At 36.0% G+C, this 13,008-nt stretch overlaps 2 protein-coding genes across 2 annotated transcripts; one reads left to right on the plus strand and one right to left on the minus strand.

Moving 5' to 3' along the window:
* Positions 1–1,955: 1,955 nt before the first annotated feature.
* On the plus strand, positions 1,956–4,879 carry LOC102625858 (uncharacterized protein At4g04980). The gene is made up of 8 exons (XM_052435000.1): positions 1,956–2,131; positions 2,235–2,330; positions 2,431–2,557; positions 2,750–3,809; positions 3,909–4,074; positions 4,167–4,331; positions 4,419–4,571; positions 4,682–4,879. Exons 1-8 carry the CDS (start codon positions 2,048–2,050, stop codon positions 4,877–4,879), a joined length of 2,049 nt encoding a protein of 682 aa, XP_052290960.1. The 5' UTR covers positions 1,956–2,047.
* A 1,162-nt stretch (positions 4,880–6,041) lies between these two features.
* On the minus strand, positions 6,042–8,012 carry LOC102625572 (polyphenol oxidase, chloroplastic-like). The gene has a single exon (XM_006468155.3). It carries the CDS (start codon positions 7,992–7,994, stop codon positions 6,213–6,215), a length of 1,782 nt encoding a protein of 593 aa, XP_006468218.2. The 5' UTR covers positions 7,995–8,012; the 3' UTR covers positions 6,042–6,212.
* Between the last annotated feature and the right edge of the window lie 4,996 nt (positions 8,013–13,008).

Below are 13,008 nucleotides of genomic sequence, written 5' to 3' on the forward strand. Positions count from 1 at the left end.
GTGGCTCATTAGAAATAAACAAGTATATTTACAATCTTTCATAATTCACATGCACATACGAAGTATTATGACCCACAAGTCCTAGTTATTAGCAGTTATTTTTGAAAAATGATTTTTGGGCCACCAACAAAACATCATCATAATAAATTGAAAGCACTGTAGTATGAATAGTTTTTTTTTGTGTGATACAGGGTGCATTTGGAATGAGATGCTGTAACTTTTGTTGTAGAAAAAAAAAGTTGAAATTATAAAATAAAAGTTAGTAATATATAGTAAATATAAATTTTAAATAATAATTTTGATAAAATTATTAAAGATATAATAAATTTTTTATTATACAAGCGAAAAATCATATCAACATAATTTTTAAATTACAGTAAATAATATTTATCAAATATTTTAATGATGTACCTTTTAAGATACAATTATTTAACCTCAATTCCAAACAAACCCACAATCATACTATAGCTTAATCACTATTTCATTTTCTGTCTCGACGGTGTTCAAACATCGATACCCATTATTTTTAGTGAGCATCTCAGTGTACGCCGCCATCTCACTCATGTCTTGACTACGCGCATCCGGAGACTAAGAAAGTGTAATTAGTTTAACTGCTTACTTCTTATGTTCTTGAGTCCTGCCATGGCCAATTAAATTCTGTTGTTTTTCAATCATGGCCTGCCACAGCTATTCTGATGCCACCCACGAACATTCTTTCGAAATACAACAAATAATTCGTGGACCAATGCAACAAATATAAACCCTCGGGGTAATAAGCGTTTGAAAATGCGAAAATGGCGCTAAAAGTAAATAAATATTTGATCAGCAAGAACTTTTTCCATGTATCCAAATCCAAGACAGATTTGATTATCCAATTTCCAATGCAATGAACTCGGGCACGGTTTTCTCGATTAGATAATGTTAGAAAAATTCAGAGCTAGCGTTGAGTTATTCTAAATTTGAGCCCAATAAATAAAGAAAATGTTAGAAAGATTCTAAAATGACAGATATTGGAAATCAACAGGCCACCTCTTCTTACACAACTGAAAGGCTGTTAAAAGCTAACATTACTCCTGTAATTAAGGGGTTGGATTAGTATGCAAAAACTTACCCATAAAAATTGAGAAGAGTAAAACCAGAAATGTAACTAACTGCCTGCCATCAAGACAGGGGCTGCAACTTTTTTGGCCTTAAAAAAGCCAAGCTTCTGTTTTTTCCATTGGCTCTCTCTTCAAAGAGAAAGTTCCAGTTATGTTAGTAGAGATTATTCTTGTTGCCCATTAGGTTTTTCATCATCAAGCTGATTGCGGTGCACGTACTTGTATTTTTGAGCAGGCATACCCATTTCAGTCTTTGATCTCCCTATCTGTTCTGTTTGTCGCATACATCAAGCTTTCAAAATTTTCTGTTGACACTCCCAGCTACACCATAACACAAAAAACCAAAAAAAAAAAAAAGTAAAAGAAAAACCAAAAAAAGGGAAAAAAGAAAAAGAAAAGCAGAAATTCATAAACACGTACAAGTACTTTGCATTGCCGATATAAAGCGCTATGGCCTCAGCTAGATTTTGCGGTTTGTCTCCATTGCTGTTTAGTCGCAAGCATTACAGATTTGAGGTACAATTCTAATCCATTATTTCTTTATATTCCTCAACGTTCTCCTGCTTCTACATGCCATCTGCGATTTATAAACTTATAAGAAAATATCACATATTCAACAGCATTTCAAGTCTTCAAACAACGTTCCGTTCTTCAATTTATCAAGTTTTTGTGATTTTCAAATTCTCTTAACTTCATTCAACATTATATAATATAGACAACATCATCACAGTGTTGTTTCGATCTTGAAGCAAGTTAGATTGAATTCTGAAAAAAAAAAAAAAAAAGATCAGGGACATGTGGATTAGCCATTTGGTATTGACAAGCAATCTTGACAGGGTAAAAAAATTCTGGATGTGGTGAAAGGCCCTCACCAACAGAAGAACGAGAAGGAAGTAAAAGGTTTGAAGATAGTCAAATCATCTGGATGTACGGACAACTTTAAACTGATGGCAAATCTTAAGAAGAAGATCATGCAGTTCAGAGATATCATTGACTTACCTCCTTCTGACAGCTCAAAGTCCTTGGATCAGGTATATTTTTTCACCTCCACCCTCCCAATAATACGTATCGAGTATACCTCCCCATTGATCATGAGTATTTGTTGAATCTTCCTGCACTCTTGTTTCCTTGCAGCTGGTGCTAAGAACAATTAAAGATCTCCAAAATATGTACCCTGAAATCAGTCCCACCATTCAAGTATCAGAAATGAAAGGAGCATCTACGGATCAGGTTCAGCAATTCAACAACAATAAGATCATGATAGTTATCTACTTGCACTGTAACATTATGGATGGCAAATTAATATGCTTAAAATAACTCCTCAAAACAGATTCTGGCCTACTTCTACAAGACTTTAAAATCGATTGAAGATGGATGGACAATGAGTCAGGATGGAATGGACATATTTGAATGCGATCTACAAGTAAATGAGGAGAGCATCAATCCAGAGCAACGCGGTACATTCCATATCTTCATTCGATGTAGTTGGCAATACTCTTTGCACTGTCCCTAGATCCTCTACGAAATAAAGTAGAGCTCTTTGATTGAGAATTTTAGCATCAAAGTTCAAAACAGGACCCTAATAGGCCATTAAATTTTGAGCTTTTAACGAAAGTTTCTAATTCTTTTCGCTTTTTCTTATGATGTAGTTGAAAATATACTGGCAACACTAGATTCCTTGATGAAATTAACAGCAGAAAAATTTGATATGATGGACGACGAAGATGAGAAAAAGTCTTCAAGTTCTTCACAATCTAACACCTTCGGTAAAGTTCTGGACTCGTATTCGGACAGTTGCAGCAACTCTTTCTGTGCTTCTCCAGCGACCCCAACCTCCGTACTCCCAGATTTGACGAAAGCAGCTAATGCATCTTATACTTCTCCTCTTCTGATGTCTCTCAGAGTTCAAGCAGTGGGGAAACTGAACCCCATTGATGTAAAGCGCCTCTCTTTCCATATGCTTCCACATGTAGGCATTCAGGATCCCAGTAATTCACCAACTAATTCATGCCAAGAGAATAATATATTTGAGGAACAACTGCAAGATGAAAATAGCAATTCAGAAGTGAAAAAAGCAGATCCTCTCGAGGAAATAAAAGATAACTGCACAGAAATTAATTCACCTTCAACTCAAACAGAAGAATCATTGCCATCATCCGCACAACCTGGTCTATCTCCAAAAGTAGCATCGGTGCAACCCCCTCCACCACCGCTGCCTAATTTGAAGATCGCTATATCAGCTTCACCAACACCACCTCCACCTCCACCCACATTGCAGCCAAATGTTACAGCAGCGCAACCAATGCCTCCTCCTCCCGCACTACCTCAACCTGGAATGTCAGGAGCTCCGCCAGCAACACCACCTCCACCGCCGCCACCGCCTGGAACATCAGGAGCTACACCACCTCCCCCACCACTCATGATGAATCTAAAAGGATCAACAATGCCGCCGCCGCCACCCATGCCACTTGCTAATGGAGCACCTCCTCCTCCACCACCGGCACTTGGTGCAGGAAGGTCTTTGCGCCCCAAGAAAGCTACTAAATTGAAGAGATCAAGTCAGATGGGTAATTTATATAGACTTCTCAAAGGGAAGGTGGAAGGAACTGAACTAAGTAAATCACCTAGTGGGAGAAAGAGTTTGGGAGGAGGGGCTCCAGCTGGTGGAAAGCAAGGAATGGCTGATGCACTAGCAGAGATGACAAAGAGGTATGCTTTTAAACTTCTAAACCACATGAACTCTTTTGTGGTTCAAGCCTTCAAGGACATGACAGAAGTAAAAAACATCTTTTTTTGTGTATCTCTCAGATCGGCGTACTTCCAACAAATTGAAGAAGATGTTGAAAAGCATGCCAAATCAATCACAGAGTTGAAATCTTCCATTAGTACTTTCCAAACAAAGGACATGGCTGAGCTGCTCAAGTTCCATAAACAAGTGGAATCAATTCTAGAGAAATTAACAGATGAATCGCAGGTCAATAGATTAGCTACTTCAACATAACTTGACTGTTATTGATGTACATTCCACCACATTCTGACCGTGATCTGCAATGCTTTGCCATGCAGGTACTGGCAAGATTTGAAGGATTCCCTTCAAAGAAGTTGGAAGCATTGAGAATGGCAGCAGCACTGTACTCGAAGTTGGATGCAATGTCTAATGAATTGCAGAATTGGAAGATAGTGGCTCCCTTGGGGCAGCTTCTTGACAAGGTTGAACGTTACTTCAACAAGGTAAGTTTTGGTTTCTCAGACACAAACCATTATCTTCATCGATCCCTGCATTTTCATGATTAACTTACCAGAAAGAGTAACAAACAGATCAAAGGAGATATCGAAGCCTTGGAGAGAACTAAAGATGAAGAATCCAAGAAATTGCAAAGTCATAACATCCATTTCGACTTCCATATCCTCATCAAAATCAAAGAACTAATGGTGGATGTTTCCTCAAACTGCATGGAGTTTGCACTGAAGGTAATTCGAATAAGAACCTGTTCCAGTTATTTTTTTGTTCAAATTATAGTTCCAGGATTCATTATGGAAAGCGAGTAGCTTAATTGGATTGGTTTTCAAATTTGATCCAGGAAAGTAGGGAAGCAAAAGCAGTAGACGTGAGTGGAACCAAAGCTGAAGGACGGAAAAAGGAATGTGTCAAAATGCTTTGGAGAGCCTTTCAGTTTGCATTCCGGGTTTATAATTTTGCTGGTGGACACGACGATCGTGCCGACACGCTGACCAGAGAATTGGCTCAAGAAATCGAGGCCGATCCTAACCATCAGTGATTGGTTCTTATCAAAATGCTTAAAAAAACATAATATAGCACACTATAAGTATATGTACAATCAGAGAAATCTGCGAAGATCAAATGCATTAAAGCTTCAGTTTTGGGAGGCCTTGTTAGTGCCACTTTTGTTTGGTTATTATTTTAGAAGTACTAGGACTTAGAACTGCTTCAAGATTCCGCTGCTCTGTTGGGAACGTGGAAGGGATGATCATAATCATGTAAATTCTATATATGCTTTGCTTCTATTACAAGAATACCGTCTGATGGTGCCCGGTTATCATTGAACCTCTACATTTTCATCATTTTGGAGTGATAATGTTGATTATCTATCAGGAAATACTTCTTTCTCATTTGAATCTTTTAGTTTGGTGGTGGATTTACCAATTACAAAAGCTTAAGAATCTAGATAATTTCAGCTTCTCTCAAAATAACGTTATTAATCCCTTGTAAACTCCACTAAAAATAAAATCCAAAGGAGTACTGGAATTAAATGTTATTTTGGGCAGGAGAGAAATCCTACTAAAAGACCATTCAATTTTCAATTGAGGCTAGTAATTAAGTTCGTCCAGTAATTAGCTTTTCAAAAAGAAATAACAAAAAAGATAAAAAAAATCAAGCCAAGAATCTAAATTAGGTGACTAATAATGAAAAAAAAATGAAGTATGACGACAATATGAATCACAATATCAAACATAGAAAATATCAAGATTTGCACAATCTCACCGTGAATCTCATAGATGGCAGAGCCATTGATAGCTATTAGCTATCCCTAACCGCGAAGCCACCGGAAAGCCGCCGTGAAACCGTTGAAGAAATTTCACACTCCATTTTGATTTCTCATTCATCGAAATCCATAATTATTTGAACTAGTCACCTGCCTAATTGCTTGAAGATCTTTTTTAAAATCGTATTTCTTATGCCGCTTCAACTCCATGAAGGGCATTTAAATTGTAGCTTATAATTCAAAAATTATGAAATCAATCCATGAACATTTTACATGAATATTCTGATGTTACACGACGTCAATATTACAAAACTTGGATCAGTGTTGATTTTTTATCTTGCCAGCATGCCACGTGAATAGTATTTATAATAGTATAAGGTTTTAAAAGTCTAATTGTTAATATATTCTTGTCTAATTACTTACAGTCATAGCCTTGTAAAGAAATCAGCGTAAAGATCTTATTAATATACACTGAATCCCAAACTGAATTACGTAGAGTTTGGACTTTTTACGAAACATTTGAGGCTAGAAAAATCAAAGAAACCACAATGACTAAAAGAAACACACAATATCTTGTTGGAAATAATTATGGGTCCATCCTCGTTCATCAATCTTTAACAAAATCAATCTTGATGCCACCAATGCGAGCTAGACCCTTCCCAAATTTTGGCACCAATGTCACAATCACACTATCATCATCCTCAGCTCCCAAATCCTCTAACAAATCTGTCAATCCCAATCTCAAACTAGTCTTCATCTTCTTGCCATGCTTATGCTTATGCGGTACATTCACAAAGCTTCCCGCAAATTCACTATTATCCGGCCCTATTGGCATCTCATCTTCATCCTCATTTATGTACACATCAAATTTCACCCTCGCATCTCTCTCAAACTCAATATTATCTACAACCAACACCTCCTCTTCCTCTTCTTTTTCCTTTTTACTCCTTGATTTCTTCGGCCGCGGAACTACAGTGCTTATAACTCTGTCCAAGACTATAGGAAATACATTTCTCGGAATCAACTTTCTCTTCAACTCAGCTGCTTGCGCTACTCCAAAAGCCTTTGCCACTCTCTTTTTGGCTAAATTTCTAGGTGATGGCTTTGAATTCTGCCATGGAATTTCAACGTCTTGATAAACATAGCCTAGGTTTTTAGTATCCAGACAATCACGAACTTTAACACGAACAAGATTTGCATTCTCATCATAGAAAAGGAAAGCCGAGTCTAGCCAATCCGGCTCAGTGAAATTGGTTCGCTTCCCTCCTAATGTCCTCCAAATAGTCCACATGCGATCAATGTTGGAATGATGAGCAAAGAAAATAGGGTCTCTCCCAGCGGAGTAAAAGTTCCCCATGTTCTCCAGATTAGGTTGCGTGTTATCACCACACCATAAATGAACCGGATTATGTGGAGCGTTCTCAATAGAACCGGATCCTGGCTCAGGATCATCACCGGCACGGTATGGACTTCCAAGGAAAAGCTTAGAAGTCTTGCCATTAGACACCATTTGCCTGTACATGATGGTAAGATTACTAGAAATTTGATCTTTCTTTGTTGTGGTCTGATCATCATCAGTTTCATTGTAATCAAGATCAAGCAAAGTTGGCGGTTGGTGGTTTGCATTACGTAGCTTATCATAAAGTGGTGAATTAGGGTTTGCAAACATGGGAGGCATTTGCATGCCCGGAGGGGAATCCCAATTCCAAAATGGCAAAGCAAATGTTGGATCATCGATCAATTTCCCCAAGATCTTTTCATAGAAATATAAATAATATCTATGAAATGGGAAAAATAGCCATGAGTTGTGAATTTGAAGATCAAGATTAGGGAAGCCAACTTGGTCATAAGCCCCATCACAATAAGCACAATGAACGTTAGCTTGATTCATGAAGCTACGCGGGTCATCGGCGGGGAGAGCTTTCATGAGCTCAATAGCCTTGGAATACTTGGCTATGTAAGCATCATCGGATAAATGAGCCGCAGGCCTAACACGCAACGAGGAATTAGACGGAGGGAGTTTGAAGTTGATGATATTTGTAGATTTTGGTGGGCAGCAGTTATCGGTTGTTGTGTCAGCTTTGCCACATTTGCTTATATCCGGGGTTGAAACCGGGGCGGCGAAAGCAAATGGATCAGAAGATGAGAGATTAGATACACCATAAAGACCTCCTAGACCAACAAGTAGAACATCTCTTCTATCAAGTTTGTTTAGAGAATCTTTTGAACTAGGGTTTTGTTCATTTGTGGCTTTGCATGTTACCTTATGCTTTCCAACAATTGAAAGCTGGGATGTTTTTTGGCTGAAGGGAGAGATAGAAGTGGAAGTGGCGATGGGAATAACAGTGGCAGAGGAGGAAGATGAAGGAAAGAGAGTCGTCATGACCATGAAGTATTCAGTTGGCTGGTTTTGTGATCTAGTGATTAAGCTGCTTCCTCATCCTTCCTTTTATAATGAAATAAGCTACTGATAAGAAGTTGAATTCTCGCCATTTTTCGAACCAAAAAAAATAATGGCGTACCTTTTTGGTTACAACTCTGCCTTTATACGCAACTAAAGTCGCAAAATTTGATTTTTGAACATTTCATTCGAAAGTATTTGTTTGCTTTTCTTTATTTTCTTTATTGTTTTTCTAGGACAAATTTTTTTCTTTTTTAATTTCTCGTACTGAAATTACAGTGAGTCTATAAAATTGAATCTTAAATTTGGATCCGAATCCTCTCTCTTAGGCACTTTCTCTCCTACTCTTCCTAAACTTTCAAGAATCCACTTACATGCGTCATTAATTAAATTAAATGGCTAAAATTTTGTTTTAGTAATTTTTATCTAAATAGACATCCAAACTCACATAACTGTTGTCAAATTCTTTCCCGCAAATATTTTTCCCTCTCATCTCTTTGTACATTGACGTCCATCTTTAGCAAATTGTATAAAAAAAAAGCACAAATTGAAAAAAAGCAATCGACAATAAGATTTGCATCTTAATTTTAATTTTTTTCATTTATTTATTTTTTCTTGATGTTTGTCTTCTTTATGGATCCAGATTTCTATAGTTAATTAAAACAATTGTATTCTTTATTTATCTTTTGTATTGTTAAAGGGTTATTGCTATGACTTTAAAATGCTTGACTGATTTGGATGGAAACCTAAACTGGAAATGGAATCTAAGCAATTATCATATGATTTCTACAATAAGTATGCATTGAAATGAGATTTTATATTAGAAAAGAGGCATTTTCTAAGAATAAGAAAATAGGTGAAATGACCTAAAGGATATTTGTTTGTTCTAATAAGGGATTTCGTAAGAAGGATAAGAGAGATTTACTTTTAAAAAAAAAACCTAGGGGAGAAACAAGGACGGGTTGTAATGCTTAATTGTGTATTAAGTTGAACAGGAAGAAATAAAATTATTATGTCTATCATTTTGTAGAAATTCGTAATCATCCTCTTGTATGGGAAGAATGTGCCCATATATTACCCTCTCAACGAAGAATATCAACATCTCAAGCAATTGAATTATAATAGAAAATGTGAAAATATGCAAAATTACCAGGCATTAAATTTGTTTCCAAGCCCCATGAGTCTCAAGCTCCCTCTAATCCATCAACTTAAGATGAAAGTTAAAAATAATGAAAGAACAACTTACTAAAAAAGCCATCCCAGCGATACATGATAAAAATGATAGAAAAAGTTTTTAGAGCAAATGAAATTTCTAACAATATCATGACTTATTATGGGCTAAAAGCTTCCGTTCGATAGATTTAGATTCCCTTTTTGCTCTTGCTAATATATGCAATTAACTCTACTCGGAAATTTAAAAATTGTGTATATCCCCTCCAACAAATCTTCTCAACATCCATAACCAATTTTGTTCAGCCATTTCACCGAACACTTTGAGGGCAATCTCCAACTTCTCAACTTTTCTGATACTTTTGTGATTGTTTTTCTTGTTGAACATGTCAATTCCTTTCATTGTACATCTCACTGTTTGGGGAATAAATAGAATATTGAAAATGAAGTGCCATGTGTCGATGTGAAGGTTGTATGACTATAAGTTATCCTTGCTGGGTACCCGACCTATACTAGCTACACCTGGTAATTAAGCATGTATATGGGGCACGCAATGTCATGACACAACCCAGACCTACCAAGATATTGTCCGCTTTGAGTCTTAACAAGGCCTGCACGGTTTTTTTGTTGGGACGCCCATACACCTCAAAACGCGTCTTGTCAATTAAGGTGTGGATCACCCCTTATAAACCCATCATCTCTCTTGTGCTTTGCCGATGTGAGATTCGCCTAGGGTGTTACATACAGCCCCCTTAAGGACTCAGCGTCCTCGCTGAGGTTTGCCCCACCATCGATCAAAAGGACATGGGGAGCCGCTCTAATACCATCTGTCAAGACCGAACCCAGACCTGTCAAGATATTGTCTGCTTTGGGGCTTAACAAGGCCCGCACGGTTTTGTTCATGGGGCGCCCATACACCCCAAAACGCGTCTTGCCAATTAAGGTGTGGATAATCCCTTATAAACCCAACATCTCTCATGTATTTTGCTGATGTGGGATTCACGTAGGGTGTTACATGCTGCATCAGAGCCAATGTAGTTAAAGAAAATATCCAAAAATACCTACAAAGTGTGATATTTTCATCACCCAAAGAGAATATTTGATTTGACAAAATCAAATAAGTAATATTTTGTTCGAAAAGAAGGAACAACTGGTTGTCATGCCCGCAAAAAGGAAAAAGTAACACACAAAAGACAGTGGTCCTTAACTGTTACACCTACAACTATCCAGACAACCTATACAAAGGCGCCCTAGACCACCTTTAGTGTACACCACATAAACAAAACAATAGAGCATGCCTAAAATTTGCCTCCTTGCTCTCCAAGCATGCTTCTAACGGTCTAAAAATCATCAGAGGATAAAAAGGACGTGAGAATTTAAAAAAGAACAGTAGAATCACCATTAAAAATATGCCACGTGGCAGGGTACCCAGGGTATACTATATAAAGTCAATAAGATTTTATCTTTCTTATACTCATCACAAAACACACACAAAACAAGGGGCTGAGGTCTTCTTCAGCCTCCAACCTCTATTTTTAGAGAGTTTGCAAGCGCTCATTTGCATAAAAGTTCAAGTAGCGGACTTGAGCGTTGGAATGTGGTCGCTGGCCACTGCCGGCTCCATTTCTGATCTCATTTTGTTATTTTGTCGGTCTAAAGATGCCATTTCCAGTCATCTCCTCCCCCACCTGACCTTTCACCATTATCCACCTCTCCCATTATTTGTCACTTTCTTTGAAGCCCAAAACAGCTCATACACCATGGTTAAGTGAGGTACCCTGAGCCCCAAAAAATAAATTTATTATTTTGGTAAGGTTTTGTCTCATTTCCTTGCAATACAAAATCCACTTAAAACTTTGCCAAAACAAAATACTACGAAACATTAGCTATAAGCTCATATCTATCATTTTGATAGACATGTGAGAATCATTTTTATATTAACAATCTTAAATTTTGATGTTAAAAATCAAGCTGACTTGTTTTACTTTATTTACAATTATACCTATTTTTAAAAAAGACAAGAAAAAAATTAAGAAAAAAAAATCGTAATCTTTTCTTAAAACATGTAACTGGAGAAAAGACGTGTAAACTTGATATTTCCTTACTGACGTGTTAATATATTAGAGGAAAAACTCTTGTCAGGAAATAATTCTAATTCTCCATTTCAACGAAAACCTCTCAACTGTTAATTTGACATTATGATCTCTTTGAAAAGTTTGATCTTTGAAATTAGTACCAATACATCGCTAGAAAAAACTATTGAAAACATTTTCCAAGGATTGACACTTTAGATTTTTAAAGTCAATTAAATAAAATAAATAATATTAGACATGTGAGAATCGTGCAATATGTCATTTACATTTACAGGTTTCCAAATTTTCTCTTTGAAAAGTTCTATTTATAATTTAATTTCTGTCTTTTAGTCTAACTGGCTCCATCAAAAACTTCGGAGTTAGATATTGCAACTAAAAATAATAGACTTTGATGGACCTTCAAATCGTTTTGTAGAGTACTACTTGTCTACGACTGGCACTAGAGAGATTTAATTAGGAGAAGCTGGAAAGAAAATTCAATAGAGAGAGAGAGAGAGAGAGGTTTCGGCAACAAAGAAATCGATGATAGAAGATTAACCCAATCTCTTTCTCTCCAAAACAAGTTTTTGACACAGCCAATCAAACAAAAGTTTTTTTTTTTAAAAAAAGCTCCTTGTAAAGCTTGACAAGCAACCGTGCTCGGGAATTCTGTTCTTGCTTAGATGCCGTGTATCCATTTTACTGATTCAACATGCTAATGCAATAATTAATACTAGTCTTGTTTATAATAGCTTTTACTTGGTATCACAAAAGAGTAATGTAATATTAAATAAATCCTTTACTAAAGTAAAGTAATGGATAAATTAAGAAATAGAAAATATTGATTCCAACATACTAAAAAACAGAACACATTGTGTGAGTGTATGGACAATTAATACTCGGGCCAGGCTCGCCTGAGAAATGTTTAAATATTGAAATATATATATTATTTTAGTTGGAATCAACTTTTTTACATATATTTATCTCATCCATAACATATATTTACACTTTTAAATTCTATAAGCCCAACTTTTAAAACCCAATGTAACAAGAAAAAAAAAATTATCAATTATAAATTTGTAAAACATAATGAATTTTTTTTTTAAATGTAAAAAAATTTTGACTTTTTGGCGCAGCCCGAAAGAAGCCCACTCTAGTGATAACAAGCCCGAGTTTATGTAGTAAAATTAAGTTGAAGATACCACAACAATGATTGACATGATTATGCCCATCCACATTGAAGATAAGAAGGTTATTTTTGAAGATTTGGCTGCAATGTTTAAAGTTAATTAGTAAAAATATTGAGCCAGTTTTGAAGAATTAAGAGGCTTAAAAGTGATTTGTTTCTAAAAGACTTCATCTTCTTGAAGAATTACTTATAAGTGTAAGAACAAGATGAAGCATGGAGAATTTCGAGTTTCAAAAATGATTGATGAAAAAGGCTATATTCTAAGCCCCAAGTTACATTGATACTTCACTTCAATGTTTTACTTTTTTTTTGTTTTTTTTTACAGGAGAATGATGTAGAACTATATTTTAGGATTTTGGTATTTTAGGTCTTTTGATATTTTTTATTATTAATTAGAGTCGAATATGACATATGTTTTAGTTTTCCTTTTAAATTAATTTAGAAAAGTATGTTCATCTTATTATAAATAGGGAGGTCTTGTCATCATTAGTTAAACTTTAATTATTCAATAAAAAGAAACTCCTCTTTATAATTCCTTTAAGATTATTTATCAAAATCTCTCTTATGGAGT

The sequence above is a fragment of the Citrus sinensis genome, chromosome 2 (genome assembly GCF_022201045.2).
Source record: "Citrus sinensis cultivar Valencia sweet orange chromosome 2, DVS_A1.0, whole genome shotgun sequence".
NCBI classification, from domain to species: Eukaryota; Viridiplantae; Streptophyta; class Magnoliopsida; order Sapindales; family Rutaceae; genus Citrus; species Citrus sinensis.